The sequence below is a fragment of the Bos taurus genome, chromosome 3, assembly GCF_002263795.3.
Source record: "Bos taurus isolate L1 Dominette 01449 registration number 42190680 breed Hereford chromosome 3, ARS-UCD2.0, whole genome shotgun sequence".
Taxonomy (NCBI): domain Eukaryota; kingdom Metazoa; phylum Chordata; class Mammalia; order Artiodactyla; family Bovidae; genus Bos; species Bos taurus.
The window spans coordinates 28,886,766-28,913,788 of record NC_037330.1 but is presented as its reverse complement, the minus strand read 5'-3'; the positions used below and the strand labels follow the sequence as shown (position 1 = coordinate 28,913,788).

The 27,023-nt window shown below is 39.2% G+C and overlaps 1 protein-coding gene and 1 long non-coding RNA gene across 4 annotated transcripts in view; one reads left to right on the top strand and one right to left on the bottom strand.

The window, feature by feature from the left end:
- The window catches only part of TRIM33 (tripartite motif containing 33), a 144,061-nt gene that overhangs the window by 68,010 nt on the left and 49,028 nt on the right, over window positions 1–27,023 (bottom strand). For all 3 annotated transcript variants that reach the window (XM_005204040.5, XM_059884670.1, NM_001206018.1), the window contains exons 2-4: window positions 13,975–14,093; window positions 13,411–13,555; window positions 13,115–13,247 (exon numbers count right to left, since the gene is read on the bottom strand). In XM_005204040.5, coding sequence (XP_005204097.1) covers window positions 13,115–13,247; window positions 13,411–13,555; window positions 13,975–14,093 — 397 coding nt within the window. The remainder of the gene's footprint in view (window positions 1–13,114; window positions 13,248–13,410; window positions 13,556–13,974; window positions 14,094–27,023) is intronic.
- Window positions 859–13,282, top strand: LOC112445969 (uncharacterized). The gene is made up of 3 exons (XR_003033986.2): window positions 859–1,002; window positions 9,088–9,255; window positions 13,209–13,282. It is a non-coding gene; the product is annotated as an uncharacterized lncRNA (long non-coding RNA).

Below are 27,023 nucleotides of genomic sequence, written 5' to 3'. Positions count from 1 at the left end.
TAATTCATACTGGTAAGCAAAGGACCTCTTATACCTTTTAAATCTTTTTAAAAATCTTTTTGTTTTGTTTTCTAGGAGGCTAAATAGAATTTATCGAACCTATCGATAGGATTTCCCTGGTGATCCAGTGGTTAAGAATCCATCTGCCATTGCAGGAGACCCAGGTTAGATCCCGTGTGGGAAGATCCCACATGCCATGGAGCAACTAAGCCAGTAGGTCACAACTACTGAGCCCACCTGCCACAACTACTGAAGGGAGCATGCCTACAGCCCAAGCTCCACAAGACAAGCCATGGCAACAAGAAGTTTGTGCACCACAAGCAAAGCACCCTCTGCTCACCACAACTAGAGAAAGCCCGGATGCAGCAGTGAAGACTCAGCGCAGCCATAAATAAATATATGATTTTTAAAAAAGAAAAGACCAATTGAGTTTTCTTTTTACCTATCATACTTCCAAGAGTTCTTTTGTATTTTAATCACTTGGGGGGTGGGGGGTGGGGTGGGGCCTGTGTCACTAGCATGTGCTAAGATCTTATTTCCTCTACCAGGGATGGAGGAACTTGCACCCCCTACAGTACAAAGCAGTAGAAATCAAAGTGCGGAGTCTTAACTGCCAGACTGCCTTTAAACTGCTTCTTTTGTAGAGACTCTGTCATTAATTTGTAACCAATAGCTTGTCATTAATTCAGAACGTCATAAGTTTTATTTTACATTTCCTTTTGTTCCTATGTTATGTCCTTTCATGCTCTTTCATGTGGATACCTGTATCAATCAGAGACATGTACAGCTGTGGTGACTAACAGTGGGTCATAAAACAAGAACAAACTCGGGCAGCTGACGGTGTTAGTTTAACAACATCAAAGATAGAACCTCTGAGATGCTCTTGCCTTTACCCTCATGAACATATAATGATGTCAGAGTTCTAAGAATCATCCAAATTTAAGGAAGGAAAAAGGAGGAAGATGGGTGACACCAGCAACTTCTGTCCCTTTTATCAAGAAGGTAAATACTTTCTGAAAATCATGCTCTAAACAGATTTCTGCTTGTATTTTAGGGGCATAAACTGTAAATGAGAACTACCTTAATGCCAGAAATGTTGAGAAAGGGAATACTTAGCTTTTCTAGTCCCTATATTTGAAGTCAGACGAGAGATACAAGTTGAGAATTCTTAACTATGTCAAAATGCATGGCATATGACACTGGCTCTCATCAGAAGTCAGATGACCCATTTATATTTAAATATACTTTAAAACTGCTTATAATGGAGAAGGCAATGGCACCCCACTCCAGTACTCTTGCCTGGAAAATCCCATGGACAGGGGAGCCTAGTGGGCTACCATCTATGGGGTTGCACAGAGTAGGATACGACTAAAGTGACTTAGCAGCAGCAGCATGGCATGCAGGATCCTAGTTCACTGACCAGGGATCAAAGCTGTGCGCCCTTCATTGGGAGCAGGGAATTTTAACCACTGGACTGCCAGGGAAGTTTTTTGAAGTTTTGAAAGATTCTTTTTTGAAGTTTTTCTTTTTTGTTTTGAAGTTTTTAAACCTACAATAAAGTTGAAAGAACAATATAAAAAATAAATAAATAAAAATAAAAATGTTTATAATCATCTGTGAGAGACAGTAGAATCTATGAACTGATGGGCTTCACTGCAAGGCAATCTTTTTAATAAGAAATGAACACCAAATAGCAACATTAGAAGGCCTCTTCTAAATATCTACTTTCTCCAGAGAGTGAAAAAACCTCTAATTACAGCAAGCAGAGTGAAGTCTTTTGTTGCTTTTATTGTTGTTCAGTCGCTGAGCTGAATCCAGTCCTACTCTTTGCCACCCCACAAACTATATATAGTACATCAGGCTCCTCTGTCCTCCACTATCTCTTGGAGTTTGCTCAAATTCACGTCACTGAGTTGATGATGCTATTTAACTATCTTGTCCTCTGTCACCCTCTTCTCCTTTTGCCTTCAATCTTTCCCACCATTGGGGTCTTTTCCAATGAGTCAGCTCTTTGCAACAGGTAGTCAAAGAATTGGAGCTTCAGCAACAGTCCTTCCAGTGAATATTCATTGTTGAATTCATTTAGTATCGACTGGTTTGATCTCCTTGTAGTCCAAGGACTCTCAAGAGTCTTCTCCAGCACCACAGTTTAAAAGCATTAATTCTTCAGCACTCAGCCTTCCTTATGGTCCAACTCTCACATCCATACATGACTACTGGAAAAACCAAAGCTTTGACTAGATGGACCTTTGTCAGCAAAGACATCTCTGCTTTTAAATACGCTGTCTAGGGTTGTCACCGCTTTTCTTCCAAGGGGCAAGTGTCTTTGAATTTCATGGCTGGAGTCACCGTCCACAGTGATTTTGGAGCCCAAGAAAATAAAATCTGTCACTGCTTCACTTTTTCCCCTTCTATTTGCCAGGAAGTAATGGGATCCGCAGGATCATGGAAAAAGCAAGAGAGTTCCAGAAAAACATCCATTTCTGCTTTATTGACTATGCCAAAGCCTTTGACTGTGTGGATCACAATAAACTGTGGAAAATTCTGAAAGAGATGGGAATACCAGACTGTCTGATCTGCCTCTTGAGAAATTTGTATGCAGGTCAGGAAGCAACAGTTAGAACTGGACAGGGAACAACAAACTGGTTCCAAATAGGAAAAGGAGTACATCAAGGCTGTATATTGTCACCCTGTTTATTTAACTTATATGCAGAGTACATCATGAGAAACGCTGGACTGGAAGAAACACAAGCTGGAATCAAGATTGCCGGGAGAAATATCAATAACTTCAGATATGCAGATGACACCACACTTATGGCAGAAAGTGAAGAGGAACTCAAAAGCCTCTTGATGAAAGTGAAAGAGGAGAGTGAAAAAGTTGGCTTAAAGCTCAACATTAAGAAAACGAAGATCATGGCATCTGGTCCCATCACTTCATGGGAAATAGATGCGGAAACAGTGGAAACAGTGTCAGACTTTATTTTTCTGGGCTCCAAAATCACTGCAGATGGTGACTGCAGCCATGAAATTAAAAGACGCTTACTCCTTGGAAGGAAAGTTATGACCAACCTAGATAGCATATTCAAAAGCAGAGACATTACTTTGCCAACAAAGGTTCGTCTAGTCAAGGCTATGGTTTTTCCTGTGGTCACGTATGGATGTGGGAGTTAGACTGTGAAGAAGGCTGAGCGCCGAAGAATTGATGCTTTTGAAATGTGGTGTTGGAGAAGAGTCTTGAGAGTCCCTTGGACTGCAAGGAGATCCAACCAGTCCATTCTGAAGGAGATCAGCCCTGGGATTTCTTTGGAAGGAATGATGCTAAAGCTGAAACTCCAGTACTTTGGCCACCTCATGCGAAGGGTTGACTCATTGGAAAAGACTCTGATGCTGGGAGGGATTGGGGGCAAGAGGAGAAGGGGACGACAGAGGATGAGATGGCTGGATGGCATCACTGACTCGATGGACGTGAGTCTGAGTGAACTCTGGGAGTTGGTGATGGGCAGGGAGTCCTGGCATGCTGCGATTCGTGGGGTCACAAAGAGTAGGACACGACTGAGTGACTAATCTGATCTGATCTGATCTGAATGGGACTGGATGCTATGATCTTAGTTTTTTTTGAATGTTGAGGTTTAAGCCAGCTTTTTCACTCTCCTCTTTCACCCTCATCAAGAGGCTCAATAGTTCCTCTTCACTTTCTGCCATTAGAGTGGTATCACCTGCATATCTGAGATTGTTGATATTTCTCCCATCAAACTTGATTTCAGCTTGTGATACAGTCCAGCATTTGAAATGATGAACTCTGCATGTAAGTTAAATAAGCAAGGTAACAACGTACAGCCTTGCTGTACTCCTTTCCCAATTTTGAACCCATCGCTGTTCCATGTTCAGTTTCTTAGTCTATTGTCATGTCATTGCTCAGTTGCTAAGTTGCATCTGACTCTTTTGTGATCCCATGGACTGCAGCCTGTCAGGCTCCTCTGTCCATGCGATTTCCCAGGCAAGAATACTGGAGTGGATTGCCATTTCTTTCTCCAGGGAATTTTCCCATCCCAGGGATCGAACCCGTGTCTCCTGCTTTGCACGCAAATTCTTTACCACTGAGCCACCTGGGAAGCGTAGTGAAGAATAGTGAAATGTAAAAGTTCACTACTGGCAATCTGGAATCAAGTTGGGTACGTGAACATCCCATAGTTTAGTATGCAGATTTACACTTTAATTTCCTCAATTATAGCCAAGTACGTCATCCAGACCCTCCATCTACACCTATCATCCCCAAGTCCAGAGCCTCTGATTTTACTTATCCAGAGAATAAGCCTAACTTTTGTGATGCCTATCACCTCCAGATTCTGAGCCACCATAGACTTCTGGGAAATAAATCAAGCGGCTTCCTTTATACCTTATTTGCATGATCCTGGGTTGTATTTCACTCAACTCTACTAGGTCAATTATCAGATCCAAAAATATTCAATCCATTTCCCTTGTTTTGAAAAATTAACTGAAATGTTCAATGGTGTCTCTTATTTCATTCTTGTCTTTTATATAAGTCTATACTTTTTTTTAATGAATTAGAATCTTTTTTTCTTGTTTTAAACTTTTAGCTGTGCAGGATTTTTGTTGCTGCACTTGGGTTTTCTCTGGTTGCAGTGCTCAGGCTTCTCTTGTTGCAGACCACAGGATGTAGAGTGCATTGGCTCAGTATTTATGGCACATGGGCCCAGTTGCTCCGGCATGTGGAATCTTCCCACATCAGGGATCAAACCAGTGTTTCCTGCATTGCAAGGTGAATTCTTAAACAGTGAACCGCCAGGGAAGCCCTAGACATTTTTCATACTCGTATACTGTGAACAGAATTACTAGAGAGAGGAGAAATAACCCCACGGTTTAGCTAGAAACTATGCAGTACTTTGAAATAAAAAAAATTTCATAAAATTCTATAGATGCAGGGTTTCCCTTGTGGCTCAGTGATTAAAAAAAAAAAAATCCACCTGCCAATGCAGGAGACATGGGTTTGATCCCTGATCCAGGAAGATCCTACATGCCACAGAACAACTAAGCCCATGAGCCACAACTATTGAGCCTGTGCTGTCTGGGAATCACAACTAGTGACACCTTTGCATCTTACTCTGAAACGAGAAGCCAACACAATGAGAAACCCGTGCCCTGTACCTACAGAGTAGTCCCCATTTGCCACAACTAGAGAAAAGCCACTGCAGCAACAAAAACCCAGCACAGTCAAAAACAAATAAATATAAACAATAATTTAAAAAAATTCTATAGATGCTTTCCTTTTTTGAAACAATGAGACTGTTAAGAAAACCAAAAATCTCAAGAAAGTGCTTTTAGAAAAAATAAGGAATTCCATGCTGGTCTGGTGGTTAGAACTCTGTGCTTTCACTGCCGAGGGCCCAGGTTCAACCTCTGGTTAGGGAACTCCAAAAAGCCTGGCAGCATGACCAAAAACAAAATATAACAATGGTCAGACTGCTACTGAGCCCTTACTGTGTTAAGCACTTCATGGGTACAATTCTCAATTCAAACCTCACACCCACTTTAGGGTGGTACTACTAAATTTTCTCCATGTGAAAGATTCACACTCGTGCACATACATACCAGAGTTCACCATCTGTATCACTATACTATGTAGCAGTCACCTTTAAAAGAATGGGCGGGTAAGAGGGGACTAAAAAATATAAATATAGAATATGTAAGTCAGTGTGGTAAAGAATCTGCCTGTCAATGCAGGAGATGTAAGTGACACGGGTTCAATCCCTGAGTCAGGAAGATTCCCTGGAGGAGAAAATGGCAACCCACACCAGTGTTCTTGCTTGGAGAATTCCAGGGACAGAGGAGCCTTGCAGGCTACAGTCCATAAGGCCAGAAACAATTGGACGTGACTGAGTACATATGTAAGTCAGTCATGATTCTTGGAATGAGGCTCAAGTTTGATCAAGAAAAAATTCACATCTTTCTTATAAAATCAAGATTCATCATGCTAAGTCACTTCAGTCATGTCCGACTCAAGCTTAGTAAAGAACAAAAACAAAAGAGAACTGTAAGAATTAGAGTATTTCTTTTAAAATATAATAAATTATTTAAAAAATTAGATCGCTAAAATGACCAATGACTCAAATCTATGGCTATGCTAATAAAATCTTTTATGGTCTATTTCTAAGGAAATACATTTTTAAATCTCTACTAGATGGTGGGATTTTCTAAGAAAATATGTACCATCACAATTACATCAGTGAATCAAGAAGAGATGGGAAACCCAATTTGATTAATAAGCATCTGAGAAACTGAGCCCCTTGAACTAGCCCAAAGGCCTTAAGTCCAGACATGGAAACGGAGTAGATAAGTTGGAATGAAAGTGTTAAAAAAGGCAAGATACCAAAGTGAACTGGCTTTAAGAAATAGTTCTTGAAACAGACTCTGTATGATTTCAATACCTTTAGACTATGGAATTTCTGCACCATGCTTTACATCCCTAGATATGTTTCAGTGTCTTCTGGTTTACAGTCTATGGGAACTTGAATAGAATTTGTATCCTGCTGTTGTGTGAAAACTGTATAAATTTTAATTATGTTGAATTGGTTCATGGTGCTTTTCAGGTCTACTACACCCTTCTACTTTTCTGTCTATTCATTCTAATTTTTGAGAGTTTGATATTAAAACTCCAACTAAAAATCTTAATTTATCTACCTGAAAAAATAATTATATATAGTGGAACTATATGTAACTTTTTACATACAGTTTTTCCCTTGTGGCTCAGATGGTAAAGAGTCTGCCTGCAATGCGGGAGACCCAAGGTCGATCCCTGGGTCAGGAAGATCCCCTGGAGGAGGAAATGGCAACCCACTCCAGTATTCCTGCCTGGAAAAATCCCATGGATGGTAGAGACTAGTAGGCTACAGTCCATAGGGCCGCAAAGAGTCAGACACGACTGAGCAACTTCACTTTCACTTTCACATGTAACTTTGTTCTGTATTTTCCAAGTCTTTTGCAAATGTGTTATCATATACTTTCATAATTTAAAGAAATAAAAAGAAACATCAATAAAAGAAATAGTTCTACTGACAGTGTTCTGTACGTTAAGAAAAGCAAACCATTAAGAGTATAAATAGGAGATAACAGATTCTAAGAATTTAACTTTGCCCAAAGAGAGGTCTGGCCTTTGCCCTCAGCAGCTGGAAGGGCATCTCTAAGCCCTTGAAATGTACTGCCTGACAAAAGTACTTTTGTTTCAATTTGGGGCCTTAAGGCCACATGCTAATGATATGATTTATTGTAGGGTCTTCAGCTCAACCCCAGGAAGGGCTGGAGACAGGTCAATTACATGGACAGTAAACTCCATCTGTATCTACATGACAGAATTCCAATAAAAATCCTGGACGCCAAGACTCATGCAAGCCTCCTTGGTTGGCAATATTCCCTTCATGCTGTCACACATCATTGCTAGGAGTTAATTACATTAAGAATTTCACTGAGAAAAGACAATGGAAATCCTACATTTAGAACTCTCCTAGACTCTGCCCCATGCCTTTTCCTTGGATGATTTTAATCTATATCCTTTCACTGTAATAAATGTTAGCTGTAAATATATAGCTTTCAGTGAGTTGTAACAAATTATTAAATCTGAGGGTAGTCTTGGGAAATTCTGAACTTGGAACTGGTGCCAGAGTGAGAATGAATAAGATAAATTTTATTTAGAACTGTAAATGGTTTGGGGGGATCACCCCAAATTCTACAGTTGGTATCAGAAGTAAGAGAGGATCTGTTAATTGTCATCTAACTTCATAGTTAACATCAAAAGTGGGATTCACTAGAATGACACTGACTCACTGAAACTTGTGGTAGGGAAGAAGGAGGAAAAGATGACAAGGGTTATGAACCTTTGATTCTTGGATGACTATCTACTCAATGATACTATGTAACTGCAGCTGTGGTTATCAGAGGTAAAAGTTACCAACAGAACTTAGAAACTAGATCCAACTCCCTAGGAGCTAACTCACTGGATAAACAAGGAAATGCAAACTAATAAGAAATAAGGTAATTAAACAATTCCTTGGATATTGTCATCTGTACTAGCTAAAATGAAGAGTGTGTTGGGACAGATTCTGACACTCACTGGGCAAAGCTTAGATTGCAGCCAGGCTGAGCTACAGCCACTAGCCTAAGGGCCATTCCAAATGGAAAAATTACACTGGGAAAACAGGCAGCACCTCTACGACTTCCAATAACAATGTAGTCCAGGTTGAGGAAAGACAAAATCAAGAAACTAATGAAATCAGAGTGTAAAATGCTAAGGAATTATTTCATTTTGTGGGTAGACATTGTATGCTTCCTGAAAATACCTTTATGAAAATACTGTGAGAGTGACAACACTTAGAGGCAGTATTGTTGATTTTGAATGCTGCAGAATAGAAGAGCAATGTCTGAGCTGATGTGGGACCCACCACTCATTGCTGAACCACCACAGATGGTTATCCAAAATCTCTATTACACAGCAGGTCATTCCCAAGGGGACAGCTAGCTTAGTGGACTGTCAAGTATTTTTACCCTCAGACAGGTCATTGTCCTTCTCCTATAAATGCCAACTAGAACTTCTCAGAACTGATTGACATGCCTCTTATTCAAGCCATGTGAGATTAGCATTATGAAGATCAGGATATTCGTCTACTGAGTATGCCTCTTACTAAAGTCAAGGTAAATAATACAGTTGAGGGGGACCCTTATACATGGGTACCCCCATGTAATTTTTCTGCTGCAAAACCTAGCAATAATCTGAGATGCCTTATCAGATTTATTGTCTCAGCTTTATGGGCCTTACAGATGCTGAGAAAACGGGTGATTCACAAGAACACAGGAAAAGACAAACAAGAGAGTCAAGGGATTTATCCCAAAAGGATGAAAAATTTTAGATGGCTGTTTAAAAATGGGGAGGGGGGAAGATATGAATAAAGCAAACAATGACGGGGTTGAAACAAAGGACTTAAATGCAGCACTCTAGGGGGTTAGGAGGACCAATGGGAGCTACTGCTGGTCCTCAATGTTAAAAGGCATTAAACAACTCTGTTATATTCACCCTAGTATGAAGAAATGTTAAAAGCTGGAGGAAGAAATGTTAAAAGCTGGAAAAGATGACAATGAGAACCTGACCTTGTACTCCCTGGAGCAACTATTCCATGGACTAATCAAATTGAGAACTGAAGGAGAGGCCAGGGTCTTCTGGCTCAAAGTCCAGCTGGAAAACACAAGGTAATATGCATTTGTGTGGGTAAAATAGCCTGGCGTTGGATAAAAGACATTTCTGGGACTCCCTGACATAGGAGCCTAATGTGCTATGATTCTAAAACCTGCTGAAGTCATAATGGATGTTAAGGTTAGACTGGAAAGAGAGGGATGGTTGACAGCATTAAAGTGAAAGTCTGTGTGAAAGCTGGAACATACTGATATGAACAAACTATGTGAAATAGTTTTATCTCTCCTTTATATGATTAGTAGAATGGGTATTACTGATACTGTCTAATATAGTAAAACACAAGACATACATTTTCACCTTAAGGCAAGTCTTGATTAGACATGCTAAATGGGAACAATTAAAACTGTCCAAGTCCACAGAAGTTGTCGACTTGTGACAGTAGAGGATACCTAATGGATAAAAAGAATTTATGACTTTAATGACAAATGAGAAGCTGCTATGCTCTCATTTGTACCAATGAATTCTTTGTACAATAACCATGTGCACCCTGTGAAAAAATAAATGGTTCATCCAGTTAACAGTAGACTATTTAAAGCTTGAACTCAATAATGCCACCACAGCATCAGCAGTCCTTGATATGGTTTGAACAACAGAAAAAATATACACAGCAGACTTAATAATAAGTGGCATTCAGGGACTGAACATGCAAAAAAAATTTTCCCTCTAACTCTGAAGAAAAGCCAAATGCAGTTTTTCATGTGGAAAGACCCTAATTTATGTTTATTCTTAGGGATAAGCTAGGTAAGAGCCACCTTTATCATTCCACAGGCAAAAAAATAAATAAATAGCTTCTGCCACCTACATTCCTAGAACTAAACAAGTAGCGCCAATATTTGGTTGGTATATTTGAATTTTAAAGAATATATACTCCACATCTGGGAATTTTACCAATACAACCACCCAAAAGAAAATTATATTTGAATGAGGGCCTGAACCATGTGTGAACAGCAAAAAGCAGTCTTTCTCTTGATGCTTACGGACCCTGTGATCCACAACTAGACGTGATTTTGGAAGTGTTAGCAACACATACGAAGATCGAAACACACGGCAAAAACCTCTGAGTGCCACTCAGCAGAGATCCAGGATTTTGGACCAGAAAATTTCTGGATGCCATGGTAAAACACATGCTATTTAAGAGAAAATAACTAGTTTGCCACTGGGCACTGAGGTTGACACTGTGACTGAAGGGCATAACATAACCATGAAACCTGAAATACCCCTTATGTCTTGAGTGACAGGAGAAAACGAATAAGGAAGGCAGAGTCCAGAAGTGTTCCACAAAAACAGAGATGGTTTGTGCAGGAACATGCAACCAAGAGGATGCAAAGAAATATTCTATCATATTTATGAGCAGGTGAAAGTGAAAGTGTTAAGTCACTCAGTTGTGTTCGACTCTCTTGATACCCCATGGAACTGTAGCCTGCCAGGCTCCTCTGTCCATGGGATTCTCCAGGCAATAATACTGGAGTGGATTGCCATTTCTTTCTCCAGGGGAGCTTCCTGACCCAGGGATCGAACCAAGGTCTCCTGCATTTTAGGCAGATTATTTATTGTCTGAGTCACTATACTCTCTTTCCCTCTAAACATGACTTTGGAACTACCAAAGGAACTGCTGAATGCTATGATCACATAGGTGGTACTCTAAAAACAGCTATTAGCTAACAAAGAGCTGTGTGGTTTATGGATGGTGGTTCCAAAGTGTACAGAAAGCAATCTGTTTAGAAGGGTACCACTTTAACTGAAGAATGTAATAATGAATCATATCAATGAGCTGGCCTGCATGCTGTTATCCCCTGTGTATGCGTTTTTACTGAACCCTGAAGTTGGTATGACAAAAGAGGTGGTCTTGAGGACTGTTTCTGAACTTTGTGCAGATGATAAGGAAACAGTCTGGTAAGACTCGCTGCTGCTAAGTCACTTCAGTCATGTCCGACTCTGTGCGACCCCATAGACGGCAGCCCACCAGGCTCCCCCATCCCTGGGATTCTCCAGGCAAGAACACTGGAGTGGGTTGCCATTTCCTTCTCCAATGCATGAAAGTGAAAAGTGAAAGTGAAGTCGCTCAGTCGTATCCGACTCTTAGCGACCCCATGGACTGCAGCTCACCAGGCTCCTCCGTCCATGGGATTTTCCAAGCAAGAGTACTGGAGTGGGGTGCCATTGATAAGTGCTGTATCCTGAACACTTTAGGCTCTGTGAGGTACACGGAAGGGTGTTTTTAAAGTGGCTGGGGTAGGTGAGGCACATGTCAGCCAAATGGTACTGGCAGCAGTACAGACAGAGCGAATCTGACGGGAAAACTCAAAGCAAGGACGCTGGCTGTGAACGAGCTGCGACAGGAGCCAAGGCTTCAAGCCCAATGCCATTGGCTCTGCCACAGTTCACCCAGGAAATCCAAAGTGTGAAAGAACTAAAGAAAAGGCAGGAACATTCAAGAGGCAACTGGGACTTCGATATAATGGTAAAGGAAAGTGGTGACGGAAAAGGAAGGATGAATTACCGTGAAACTTTGAGGTGTCGATGAAGCTATTCTTTCACAGGAAAAAGAATGCTGTGTTCCTATTATTTTTGCTTTACACCATCAATTTAAAAAGTCAAAAGAAGTCTAAAAGCTCAAAAACCTGACAGCAGCTATGAGAAAGTAATTTAATGTCTTACTTAGATTTATTACAAAACAAGGATTAGATCTGGACCCAAAGTGAAGGCATCTACAAAATTAGTCACCTCCAATAAAACAATAGCTAATTTGTAGGTAAGATGAAACACTTTGTAACAAAGGATATGAAAGTTTAAAGTAGCATTTCTACCCAAATGGGCTGTAGAACAGTGAAAGGTGTCTTGAAAAAGGACACAGAGCATTACCTGTATGAGATCAAGTTTGAAAGATTCCACACACTGTATTCTATATTCTGAATATCACATGGGAGAAAGTGAGCAAATGAGCTAAAACAGATCTGGACTCCAACTGACTATGTTCAAGTCTTAGCTCTACCACTTACAGGGACACGCTGTATACATTATTAAAGCTTTCTGTGAGTAGACTTGCTCACTTTGAAATAGCCGAGATGTCAGTACCAACACTTCATGGGCGGTTGGTATGAATTAAACATGTGGCATTCAGAAAAGTGCCCAGCACAAACTATGGATGCAATACTTGTTAGCGAATAGGATTCATGTATCCTCTCTTTAAGAGAACTTTAAAAATTCCAATGGCTCTAACAAATTAAAAGCTCTAAAACATCCTAGAGTTAAACATTTAAGTGTGGTTAATTGAACTTAACAACTAACTAGAAATTTCAGTAGTTTCCAGAACAGTTCTGATGTGACAGGCTGGTGATAAGTGAACATTATTGCATTCTGAGGGTAAAAGGGTTGAAATACAAAGCTATATTTTAATGAATTAGTAACTATGCTACTTGGATGTTTATAAATCCCCAGTTTTTCTACAAACTAAATCTGACATGAAATCAGTATATTTACATGCTTTGATGCTAAAATGGCTATCAGTCATACACATGAAAATACTACCTTTTAACATGACAGGCCAAAGCCCATAACCCTGTGATAAATACCACAGAACACTTGAAAAAAAAAAGTGAGTTTGAACCAGAGGGATTGTATATGAAGAAATAATATAACTCTTACTATTGCAACCCAAATCCACGTACTAATTAATACATTTTCAATAAATATCCATAAGACAATTAGATATGAATATAGAAACCATTAAATATTTTACCAAAAAATGTATCTTGCTCTAAGACATAAAACACACAAAAAATATCTGTTTTAGGAAAAATAATTCTATAAGAACTTTTAATAATATTTCTTGATAAGCAATAATGACTTCTGTACCTATGTTCTTTGTGTTCCAATAGCTGACAGTCTCTACATGTCAGTCTATCACACGTTTCACAGAAAAGTTTCAACTGTTCTTGTTTGTGAACAGGGCAGAAAACAGGGCGCTGACCAGATGCTCCAACAGACTCTGCAGTAAAATAAAACATATATTTTAAAACTAAACACCATTTTTGTCTGACTTCATAAATTCTTACCGATAATGGTATCAAAAGCTTGTAAAGTTAAGTACAAATGCTACAGGGGCAAAAGAGAGAGATGAATAGTAATCATTAAAACCGCTTCTCTCTTACCTGAGACATCTTCTTTCTTCCTGATCAAGTGATCCTTAGTGAATTTTACTCTTTGATGTGCTTCAATGCATGTCTTACATAGCCATTCTCCACACTCGACACAAAAGCCAACTGCACTCGCATTGTCTTCACAACTAGTACATACCTAAAAGAGGAAAGAAATGCTAACCTACATTAAATTTACAAACAATAGATCCACAAAATAAACAAGTAAACTTTTCTACCTTACTCTCAAATATACTAATTCACTGTACCTAGAATAAAATCATCTTGCTATCCATTTCTCTTTAACAAAATCCTTCCCTTCCAGATCAAACATTCAAGTGGGTAAAAATCTAAGTCTCAGAACATAAAATCGACACAAGCTTTGAATTTTTAAGTGATAACTTTTAATCTCTTTTAGCCAGGTCTGAGGGTGCAGAATAAAGATACTCTTCATTTTCAAATTTAAAGACGAAACTAGGGCATAACTATCCTAATTTATGTAACAATTCAGGCATGTTTTCTTACAATGTACATTCTGATAATGAAGAAAGTAATATAAAGAAAAATTGAGAAGCATACCTGTTCTGACTTCTCATCAGAACTGCTAGGGGTTTCAGATGTATCTTTCACAAAATAATTATCCACAAGGTCTATTTGTCTGCATTCTTGGCGGCATACTGGGCACCGTATTACACCAACTACAACACAAAACAACAACATTAAGAAATATTTTCAGGAAAAAATAAGGAAATTATACACAATGCCTATATGTGAACTACTCATTCATATGTCATAGATAAGAAAAAAGAAAAAGAGCTGGGTAAAATGTTATTCCACTGAGTTATTTCATTGGGGGAAAATAACACCCATTAGGGAGGATAAAATAAGCATTAATATGCAAATAAAAAAGCTTTAAGCTGCTTCTTCATTACAACATGTGGTTGGTACTAATGGCACCGAAAGATATCCAGATCCTAATCACTGGAAAACTGTATGCCTTTATATGGCAAAGGAGATTTTGCGAGTGTAACTAAATTAAAGCTCCTGCGATGGCAACACTGTCCTGGATTCTCTGATAGGCTCTAAAATGTCATCAGTTTCAGTTCAATCGTTCAGTCATGTCTGACTCTTTGCAACCCCTTGGACCACAGCAGGCCAGGCCTCCTGTCCATCACCAACTCCTGAGGTTTACCCAATTCATGTCTATTGAGTAGGTGATATCATCCAACCATCTCATCCTCCATCGCCCCTTCTGCTCCTGCCTTCAGTCTTTCCCAGCATCATGGTCTTTTCCAGTCAGTCAGCTCTTTGCATCACGTGGCCAAAGTACTGGAGTTTCAGCTTCAACATCAGTCCTTCCACTGAAGACTCAGGATTGATCTCCTTTAAGATGGACTGTACCAGTAACGCTGAAAAAGGTTAACTTGAACAGTTCTATGAAGACCTACAAGATCTTTTGGAACTAACACCCAAAAAAGATGTCTTTTTCATTATAGGGGACTGGAATGCAAAAGTAGGAAGTCAAGAAACACCTGGAGTAACAAGCAAATTTGGCCTTGGAATACGGAATAAAGCACAGCAAAGGCTAATAGAGTTTTGCCAAGAAAACACACTGGTCATAGCAAACACCCTCTTCCAACAACACAAGAGAAGACTCTACACATGGACATCACCAGATGGTCAACACCGAAATCAGACTGATTATATTCTTTGCAGCCAAAGATGGAGAAGCTCTATACAGTCAGCAAAAACAAGACAGGGAACTGACTGTGGCTCAGATCATGAACTGCTTATTACCAAATTCAGACTTAAATTGGAGAAAGTAGGGAAAACCACTAGACCATTCAGGTATGACCTAAATCAAATCCCTATGATTATACAGTGGAAGTGAAAATAGATTTAAGTGACTACATCTGATAGAGTGCTTGATGAACTATGGACGGAGGTTCGTGACACTGTACAGGAGACAGGGATCAAGACCATCCCCATGGAAAATAAATGCAAAAAAAGCAAGATGGCTGTTTAAGGAGGCCTTACAAATTGCTGTAAAAAAAAAAAAAGCAAAAAGCAAAGGAAAAAAGGAAAGAAATAAGCATCTGAATGCAGAGTTCCAAAGAATAGCAAGGAGATAAGAAAGCCTTCCTCAGCGATCAATGCAAGGAAATAGAGGAAAACAACAGAATGGGAAAGACTAGAGATCTCTTCAAGAAAATTAGAGATACCAAGGGAACATTTCATGCAAAGATGGGCTCGATAAAGGACAGAAGTGGTATGGACCTAACAGAAGCAGACGATATTAAGTAGAGGTGGCAAGAATACACAGAAGAACTGTACAAAAAAGATCTTCATGACCCAGATAATCACGATGGTGTGATCACTGACCTAGAGCCAGACATCCTGGAATGTGAAGTCAAGTGGGCCTTAGAAAGCATCACTATAAACAAAGCTACTGAAGGTGATGGAATTCCAATTGAGCTATTTGAAATCCTAAAAGAAGATGAGGCTGTGAGTGCTGCACTTAATATGTCCCCAAATTTGGAAAATTCAGCAGTCAATTCAGCAGTGGTCCCAGGACTGCAAAAGATCAGTTTTCATTCCAATCCCAAAGAAAAGCAATGCCAAACAATGATCAAAATACCGCACGATGGCACTCATCTCAATGCTAGCAAAGTAATGCTCAAAATTCTCCAAACCAGGCTTCAGCCAATACATGAACAGTGAATTTCCAAATGTTCAAGCCGGTTTTAGAAAAGGCAGAGGAACCAGAGATCAAACTGCCAACATTTGCTGGATCATCGAAAAAGGAAGACAGTTCCAGAAAAACACCTATTTCTGCTTTATTGACTATGCCAAACTTTTGACTGCGTGGATCACAATAAACTGTGGAAAATTCTGAAAGAGATGGGAATACCAGACCACCTGACCTACCTCTTGAGAAACCTATATGCAGGTGAGGAAGCAACAATTAGAACTGGACATGGAACGACAGACTGGTTCCAAATAGGAAAAGGAGTATGTGAAGGCTGTATATTGTCACCCTGCTTATTTAACTTCTATGCAGAAGAAACGTTGGGCTGGAAGAAGCACAAGCTGGAATCAAGATTGCCGGGAGAAATATCAATAACCTCAGATATGCAGATGACACCACCCTTATGGCAGAAAGTGAAGAGGAACTAAAAAGCCTCTTGATGAAGGTGAAAGAGGAGAGTGAAAAAGTTGGCTTAAAACTCAACATTCAGAAAACTAAGATCATGGCATCTGGTCCCATCACACTTCATGGGAAATAGATGGGGAAACAATGGAAACAGTGTTAGACTTTATTTTGGGGGGCTCCAAAATCACTACAGACGGTGACTGCAGCCATGAAATTAAAAGACGCTAACTCCTTGGAAGGAAAGTTATGACCAACCTAGACAGCATATTCAAAAGTAGAGATGTTACTTTGCCAACAAAGGTCCGTCTAGTCAAGGCTATGGTTTTTCCAGTGGTCATGTATGGATGTGAGAGTTGGACTGTGAAGAAGGCTGAGCGCCGAAGAATTGATGCTTTTGAACTGTGGTGTTAGAGAAGATTCTTGAGAGTCCCTTGGTCTGCAAGGAGATCCAACCAGTCCATTCTGAAGGAGATCAGTCCTGCCTGGGTGTTCATTGGAAGGACTAAAGTTGAAACTCCAATACTTTGGCCATCTCATGCGAAGAGTTGACTCATTGGAAAAGACCCTGATGCTGGGAGGGACTGGGGGCAGGAGAAAAAGGGGACGACAGAGGATGAGATGGCTGGATGGCATCACCAAATCGATGGACATGAGTTTGGGTGAAATCCAGGAGTTGGTGATAGACATGGAGGCCTGGGGTGCTGCGGTTCATGGGGTCGCAAAGAGTCGGACACGAATGAGTGACTGAACTCAACTGAACTGAAGATGGACTGCTTGGCTCTCCTTGCAGTCTAAGGGACTCTCAAGAATCTTCTCCAACACCACAGTTCAAAAGCATCAATTCTTTGGCACTAGGCTTTCTTTATAGTCCAACTCTCACATCCATACATGACTACTGCAAAAACCATAGCCTTGACTAGATAGAACTTTGTTGGCAAAGTAATGTCTCTGCTTTTGAATATGCTATCTAGGTTGGTCATAACTTTCCTTCCAAGGAGTAAGCGTCTTTTAATTTCATGGCTGAAGTCACCATCTGCAGTGATTTTGGAGCCCCAAAAATAAAGTCAGCCACTGTTTCCACTCTTTCCCCATCTATTTGTCATGAAGTGATGGGACTAGAGGCCATGATCTTTGCTTTCTGAATGCTGAGCTTTAAGCCAATTTTTTCAGTCTCCTCTTTCACCTTCATCAAGAGGCTTTTTAGTTCTTCTTCACTTTCTGCCATAAGTGTGGTGTCATCTGCATATCTGAGGTTACTGATATTTCTCCTGGCAATCTTGATTCCAGCTTGTTCTTCTTCCAGCCCAACGTTTCTCATGATGTACTCTGCATAGAAGTTAAATAAGCAGGGTGACAGTATACAGCCTTGGCGTACTCCTTTTCCTATTTAGAACCAGTCTGTTGTTCCACGTCCAGTTCTAACTGTTGCTTCCTCACCTGCGTACAGGTTTCTCAAGAGGAAGGTCAGGTGGTCTGGTATTCCCATCTCTTTCAGAATTTTCCACAGTTTATTGTGATCCACACAGTCAAAGGTTTGGCACAGTCAATAAAGCAGAAATAGATGTTTTTCTGGAACTCTCTTGCTTTTTCCATGATCCAGCAGATGTTGGCAATTTGATCTCTGGTTCCTCTGCCTTTTCTAAAACCAGCTTGAACATCTGGAAGTTCACGGTTCACGTATTACTGAAGCCTGCTTGAAGAAATTTCAGCAATACTTTGCTAGCATTGAGATGAGTGCACTTGTGTGGTGGTTTGAGCATTCTTTGGCATTGCCTTCCTTTGGAATTGGAATGAAAACTGATCTTTTCCAGTCCTTTGACCACTGCTGAGTTTCCAGATTTGCTGGCATATTGAGTGCAGCACTTTCACAGTATCTTCTTTTAGGATTTGAAATAGCTCAACTGGAATTCCATCACCTCCACTAGCTTTTTTCGTAGTGATGCTTCCTAAGGCCCACTTGGCTTCACATTCCAGGATGTCTGGCTCTAGGTGAGTGATCACGCCATCATGATTATCTGGGTCGTAAAGATCTTTTTTATACTGTTCTTCTGTGTATTCTTGCCACCTCTTCTTAGTATCTTAGGCTTCTTTAGGTCCATACCATTTCTGTCCTTTATTGAGTCCATCTTTGCATGAAATGGTCCCTTTATATCTCTACTATTCTTGAAGAGATCTCTAGTCTTTTCCCCCTCTATTGTTTTCCTCTATTTCTTTGCACTGATCACTGAGGAAGGCTTTTTTCTCTCTCCTTGCTATTCTTGGGAACTATGCATTCAGATGGGTATATCTTTCCTTTTCTCCTTTGCTTTTCTCTTCTCTTCACAGCTATTTTTAAGGCCTCCTCAGACAGCCATTTTGCTTTTTTGCATTTCTTTTTCTTGGGGATGGTCTTCAGCCCTGTCTCCTGTACAATGTCACGAACCTCCGTCTACAGTTCATCAGGCACTCTATCAGATTTAATCCCTTGAATCTATTTGTCACTTCCACTGTATAATCGTAAGGAAATTGATTTAGGTCATACCTGAATGGTCTATTGGTTTTCCCCACTTTCTTCAATTTAAGTCTGAATTTGGCAATAAGGAGTTCATAATCTGAGCCACAGTCAGCTCCTGGTCTTCTTTTTGCTGACTGTATAGAGCTCTTCATATTTGGCTGCAGAGAATATAATCAATCTGATTTCATGGCCATCTGGTGATGTCCATGTGTAGTCTTCTCTTGTGTTGTTGGAAGAGGGTGTTTGCTATGACCAGTGCATTCGCTTGGCAAAATTCTTGTTAGCCTTTGCCCTGCTTCATTCTGTACTCCAAGGCCAAATTTGCCTGTTACTTCAGGTGTTTCTTGACTTCCCACTTTTGCATTCCAGTCCCGTATAATGGAAAGTACATCTTTCTTGGGTGTTAGTTCTAAAAGGTCTTATAATCACAAGTGGTCTAACAAGAAGCAGGCAGGGAAGATTAGACTACAAGAAGAGGAGAAGGCAACTGATAATAAAAACAGAGATTAATGTGCTTTGGAGACACAGACATAAGCCAAGGAATATAGGATGCTTATATAAGCTGAAAAAAGAAAATGGATTCTCTCCTCAGAGCCTCCACAAGGATCAAGACATGCCGACACTTTGACTCTAGTCCAGTAAAACTAACTGCAAACTTTAGCCTTTAAGAACAGTAAGAGAATAAAATGTATGTTGTTCTAAAGACAAGTTTATGGCAATTCTGTTATAGTAGAAATAGAAATACACAATCTTCATCTTATAAATTCTGAGTTGATTAAGAGCGACCTGAATTCATCCTAATGTAAAATGTGGGAAGAAATATATTGAGACTTAACATGCCAGTGTTCTAGCATCTATCAGAAGAAACAAACCTGCCAAGGTAAAATGGAAGTTAAAGTTAGTTAAAAATTAGAAAACAGCAGCATAGTCAACACAACAGAGTGACTACTATATATCAGCCACAAAACTGAAAAACATAGAATGACACAATCCTTGCTTTTAAGAAAGGGCTGAAGACTAGTATCTTACAGTTTATACCATGTACAATTGTAGGAAGCACCACACAAAGACAAGGATATAAAGAGTCCAAAGGGTGGTACGTATAGGAGGTATAGCTCAGTGGTAGTGAGGGTTAGGAGGTAGGAAGAAGGAACTAGACACTCTACTTACCACTATGTCTGTCCATGTTTGCATGTTTGTGCGTGGACTCAAATGTGTGTATGTAATCCACTGCCTATTCTTTAAAATTCCTAAGATTAAAATAAGGGAAGAAATCCTGTATGTTGCAACAATAACTTTTTTTTTTTTTTTTTAGGAAATTAAAAAGTCTTTGAGCCCTCCATCTTGATTTATGCTTCAGTTATGTGCCACAGTTGCTTTAAAATCTTTGATTATCAGTAGTTTTCCTAATTTGTTTAATAATCCACTTTTCATCTGCTTTTTATGTTCAGTTCAGTTCAGTTGCTCAGTCACGTCCCACTCTTTGCGACTCCATGAATCACAGCACTAATCACCCAATGAATCACCTCATGAATCACAGGCCTCCCTGTCCATCACCAACTCCCGGAGTTTACTCAAACTCATGTCCATCGAGTCTGTGAGGCCATCCAGTCATCTCATCCTCTGTCATCCCCTTCTTATCCTGCCCCCAATCCCTCCCAGCATCAGGGGCTTTTCCAATGAGTCAACTCTTCGCATGAGGTGGCCAAAGTATTGGAGTTTCAGCTTTAGCATCAGTCCTTCCAGTGAACACCCAGGACTGACCTCCTTTAGGATGGACTGGTTGGATCTCCTTGTAGTCCAAGGGACTCTCAAGAGTCTTCTCCAACACCACAGTTCAAAAGCATCAATTCTTTGGCGCTCAGCTTTCTTCACAGTCCAACTCTCACATCCATACATGACCACTGGAAAAACCATAGCCTCGACTAGATGGACCTTTGTTGGCAAAGTAATGTCTCTGCTTTTGAATATGCTATCTAGGTTGGTCATAACTTTCCTTCCAAGGAGTAACTGTCCTTTAATTTCATGGCTGCAATCAATATCTGTAGTGATTTTGGAGCTCCCAAAAATAAAGTCTGACACTGTTTCCACTGTTTCCCCATCTATCTGCCATGAAGTGATGGGATCTGATGCCATGATCTTAGTTTTCTGAATGTGAGCTTTAAGCCAACCTTTTCACTCTCCTCTTTCATCTTCATCAAGAGGCTTTTTAGTTCCTCTTCACTTTCTGCCATTAGGGTGGTGTCATCTGCATATCTGAGGTTACTGATATTTCTCCCAGCAATCTCGATTCCAGCTTGTGTTTCTTCCAGCCCAACGTTTCTCATGATGTACTCTGCATAGAAGTTAAATAAGCAGGGTGACAATATACAGCCTTCACATACTCCTTTTCCTATTTGGAACCAGTCTGTCGTTCCATGTCCAGTTCTAACTGTTGCTTCCTGGCCTGCATACAGGTTTCTCAAGAGGCAGGTCAGGTGGTCTGGTATTCCCATGTCTTTCAGGATTTTCCACAGTTTATTGTGATCCACACAGTCAAAGGTTTTGGTCTAGTCAATAAAGCAGAAATAGATGTTTTTCAATTTGTTAATGGTGTATTACATTGATTGATTTGCGGATATTGAAGAATCCTTGCATCCCTGGGATAAAGCCCACTTGGTCATGGTGTATGATCTTTTTAATATGTTGTTGGATTCTGATTGCTAGAATTTTGTTTAGGATTTTTGCATCTATATTCATCAGTGATATTGGCCTGTAGTTTTCTTTTTTTGTGGGATCTTTGTCAGGTTTTGGTATTAGGGTGATGGTGGCCTCATAGAATGAGTTTGGAAGTTTACCTTCCTCTGCAATTTTCTGGAAGAGTTTGAGCAGTTTAATCAATGATTATAGTAAAGCTGCAGGATATAAAATCAACACACAGAAATCCCTTGCATTCCTATACACTAATAATGAGAAAACAGAAAGAGAAATTAAGGAAACAATTCCATTCACCATTGCAACGAAAAGAATAAAATACTTAGGAATGTATCTACCTAAAGAAACTAAAGACCTATATATAGAAAACTATAAAACACTGGTGAAAGAAATCAAAGAGGACACTAATAGATGGAGAAATATACCATGTTCATGGATTGGAAGAATCAATATAGCGAAAATGAGTATACTACCCAAAGCAATTTATAGATTCAACGCAATCCCTATCAAGCTACCAACCGTATTCTTCACAGAGCTAGAACAAATAATTTCACAATTTGTATGGAAATACAAAAAACCTCGAATAGCCAAAGCGATCTTGAGAAAGAAAAATGGAACTGGAGGAATCAACCTACCTGACTTCAGGCTCTACTACAAAGCCACAGTTATCAAGACAGTATGGTACTGGCACAAAGACAGAAATATAGATCAATGGAACAAAATAGAAAGCCCAGAGATAAATCCACGCACATATGGACACCTTATCTTTGACAAAGGAGGCAAGAATATACAATGGATTAAAGACAATCTCTTTAACAAGTGGTGCTGGGAAATCTGGTCAACCACTTGTAAAAGAATGAAACTAGAACACTTTCTAACACCATATACAAAAATAAACTCAAAATGGATTAAAGATCTCAACGTAAGACCAGAAACTATAAAACTCCTAGAGGAGAACATAGGCAAAACACTCTCTGACATACATCACAGCAGGATCCTCTATGACCCACCTCCCAGAATATTGGAAATAAAAGCAAAAATAAACAAATGGGACCTAATTAAACTTAAAAGCTTCTGCACATCAAAGGAAACTATTAGCAAGGTGAAAAGACAGCCTTCAGAATGGGAGAAAATAATAGCAAATGAAGCAACCGACAAACAACTAATCTCAAAAATATACAAGCAACCCCTACAGCTCAACTCCAGAAAAATAAATGACCCAATCAAAAAATGGGCCAAAGATCTAAATAGACATTTCTCCAAAGAAGACATACAGATGGCTAACAAACACATGAAAAGATGCTCAACATCACTCATTATCAGAGAAATGCAAATCAAAACCACTATGAGATACCATTTCACACCAGTCAGAATGGCTGCAATCCAAAAGTCTACAAATAATAAATACTGGAGAGGGTGTGGAGAAAAGGGAACCCTCTTACACTGTTGGTGGGAATGCAAACTAGTACAGCCACTATGGAGAACAGTGTGGAGATTCCTTAAAAAACTGGAAATAGAACTGCCTTATGATCCAGCAATCCCACTGCTGGGCATACACACTGAGGAAACCAGAAGGGAAAGAGACACGTGTACCCCAATGTTCATCGCAGCACTGTTTATAATAGCCAGGACATGGAAGCAACCTAGATGTCCATCAGCAGATGAATGGATAAGAAAGCTGTGGTACATATACACAATGGAGTATTACTCAGCCATTAAAAAGAATACATTTGACAGTTCTAATGAGGTGGATGAAACTTGAGCCTATTATACAGAGTGAAGTAAGCCAGAAGGAAAAACACCAATACAGTATACTAACGCATATATATGGAATTTAGAAAGATGGTAACGATAACCCTGTATACGAGACAGCAAAAGAGACACTGATGTATAGAACAGGCTTATGGACTCTGTGGGAGAGGGAGAGGGTGGGAAGATTTGGGAGGAAAAAAAAAAAAAAAAAAGACCATATGTATTGTACTATGTAGTTTTCCAAAGAGCATTGACAACGTATATATTTCTGTATAACTATTTCCTATAGTATATTAATTGTGCCAGTGGTGTGATATACTTGACTTATGACTGTGAAATCAAAAAAGTTTATATTTAAGTGAATGAGTCTGCTACTATGTAATGGAAAAAAAAAAAAAAGAAATAATGAACAACAACAAAAAAAAAAGCTGCTGTCAAGGAAGTCCCACAATGGAATACTACTCAGCCATAAAAAGAATGAAATAATGTCATTTGCAGCAGCATAGATACAACTGGAGATCCTCATATTAAGTGAAGTAAGTCAGAAAAAGAAAGGCAAGTACTGTACTTATATATGGAATCCACAATATGGCACCAATTAACTTATCTAGAAAACAGACTCACAGACATAGAGATCAGACTTGAGGTTGCCAAGGGCGAGTGGGGCTAGAGAAGGAATGATTGGGAGTTTGGAGTTGATAAATGCAATTGAATGGACAGAGTAAAATCCTACTGTATAGCACAGGGAACTACATTCAGTCTCCTGGGATAAACCATAATGGAAAATAATATTAAAAACAATGTGTATATGTATATAACTGTGTCGCTTTGCTGTACAAAAAGAAATTAGTTATACTTCAATTAAAAGCGAAAAAATAAATAAAAAAAAAAGAAATAGATGTTTTTCTGGAGCTTTCTTGCTTTTTTGATGATCGAGAGGATGTTGGCAATTTGATCTCTGGTTCTTCTGCCTTTTCTAAAACCAGCTTGAACATCTGGAAGTTCACCGTTCACATATTACTGAAGCCTGGCCTGGAGAATTTTGAGCATCACTTTACTAGCATGTGAGATGAGTGCAATTGTGTGGTAGTTGGAGCATTCTTTGGCATTGCCTTTCTTTGGAATGGGAATGAAAACTGACCTTTTCCAGTCCTGTGGCCACTGCTGAGTTTTCCAAATTTGCTGGCATGTTGAGCGCAGCACTTTCACAGCATCATCTTTCAGGATTTCAAATATCTCAACTGGAATTCCATCACCTCCACTAGCTTTGTTCGTAGTGATGCTTTCTAAGGCCCACTTGACTTCACATTCCAGGATATCTGGCTCTAGGTCAGTGATCACACCATCGTGATTATCTGGGTCGTGAAGCTCTTTTTGTACAGTTCTTCTGTGTATTCTTGCCACCTCTTCTTAATATCTTAATAGCTTTTTACGTTACTGAATGTAAATTCATTAAGACAGAGCTCTTTTATCGCAATTTTTTAAATGCTGCAGGTTGCAGCTATTACCACTTCAAAGAAGTCTGAATGAGGAAAAAATTTTCCCTTGTTAAATTAGTTCCTATTTCTGTAGAAATTTCATTTTTAAATCTGTGATAGATGCGCTATCATAATGCAAGTATATAGTTGTTTTTTTTTCCTATCAACTACTCATTGTCATTCAACAATAAAGACATTAAAGATATAGCAAGCTTATAAAGTACTATTTTCTGAAAGAAATAGGAGGCATCTTTATCTTAATATTGTACTTTTGGTTATGCAAACACTTTGATAACAGAAATGTTTATGTCCCCCATAAATCTGGTCAGAAATCAATTTTTATTTTGTTAAGTTAAACAGACTATAGGCAGACGGAGTACTGCGTACAAGTGGTCCAAAGTAAGACAGAAGCCTACAGTAAGAATGCTAGATCTTAAAAAAGAAACTGGGGGTGGGAAGGAGGTGGGTGATGAGTTCAGGGTGGGGGACACATGTGCACCCGTAGCTGATTTATGTCAGTGTATGCCAAAAACCATCACAATATTGTAAAGTAATTATCCTCCAATAATTAAAAAAAAAAAAGAAACTGGTTTATGAATTTAAAGTTTTGTGCCTTGGTCAAACATTAACATGATGTCACAAATTCCCTGGCAGTCCAGTGGTTCAGAGTCCACACTTCCACAGAAGGGGGCACAGTTTGATCCCTGGTGGGAGAACTGAGATCACTCAAGCTCCCCCACGTTGTCAAAAACTTAAAAAACAAAAGTCCTGTCATTGAAAAATGATGTCTGTGTAGAATGACAAAAATAACCAGTGTTGAATCATGTTATATTTCCTGACATTCAGCATTATCCCACGTTGCTAAACGTGTGCTTTCCAAGAAATCTGACTTATTATTGTGTTCATTTACTGTCCTACGTGACACTTTTGTCACTGTTAGAGATTCAGTGATTAAAGTGGGAAACAGAAGCTTAGGTTATTTTCCTTCTCAAAACTATGTTCCTTGGAGCCACATTATTACGATGGCTTTCGTGCTCTTGAACACGGAATGTCTTAAGCTGAGTGCAATTTAGAGGATCCTAATTACTTCTTTCAACACTGTGATCTGACCTGTAACAAATGTGTATGCACATTGTTAACAAGTCTATTATAAACCAACTGAATGTACAAATCTTAGTGCTGGTGCTGAAATCTCTTCAGAACAGTCACCATGATATCCAGGTTTGTTTCCACATTTGTAAGCATCGAGTGTCAATCAAAACTGAAGATGAAACACTAACAAATGCTGAGTTCTCAGGCTTTAGGTATACTTCCTCTTTAGGTTTTTTGGTTCTCTATTTTTACCATACTGTTTCATTTAAATTTCCTACACACTAACTTCATATGTGCGACTAAAATAAAACTGCAGTATGTATTTTAAAATGGGTTTAAGACTAGTATTTAATTGTTATTGTTTATACCATGCACAACTTACAAAGACAAGGATATAAACAAAGAGCTGTACATACAAGAAGTATAGCTCAATGGTAGAACATTTGACTGCAAAGAGTTGTACATATACAAACTACAGAAGCCTATATAGTAATTGTAATGGGATGTCATGCTAAAAGGAATATCAGCATTGCAGTAATGTGAATGGGGAAAAAGTGCAATAAGCAGGGGCCATGTGTATATACATACAGCTGACTCATCTTGCTATACAGTAGAAACTAACACAACATTGTAAAGCAACCATGCTACACTTCAAGTTAAAAAATAAATCAAAGTAGGAATATCAGTCTCTCAGCAAACATATATACTTTGCTACACATAATTTTACAATTATATATATGAAACAAAATATTGTGTTTATACTACAAAATGCATACAGACATCCCCCTCAACAGAAAGGCATAAAACAATTCATGAAAGCAAAGGAAGAAACAGTATGGTTAGAAGAAAGGGAAAAATGAATATAAATATTTTTACATCGAAGATGGCATGAGTTAAAAGTCATTCAAGAAACATATAGCGTAACTACAAAGGAGAAAAGTGTAAGTAGGGAGCAATAATTTCT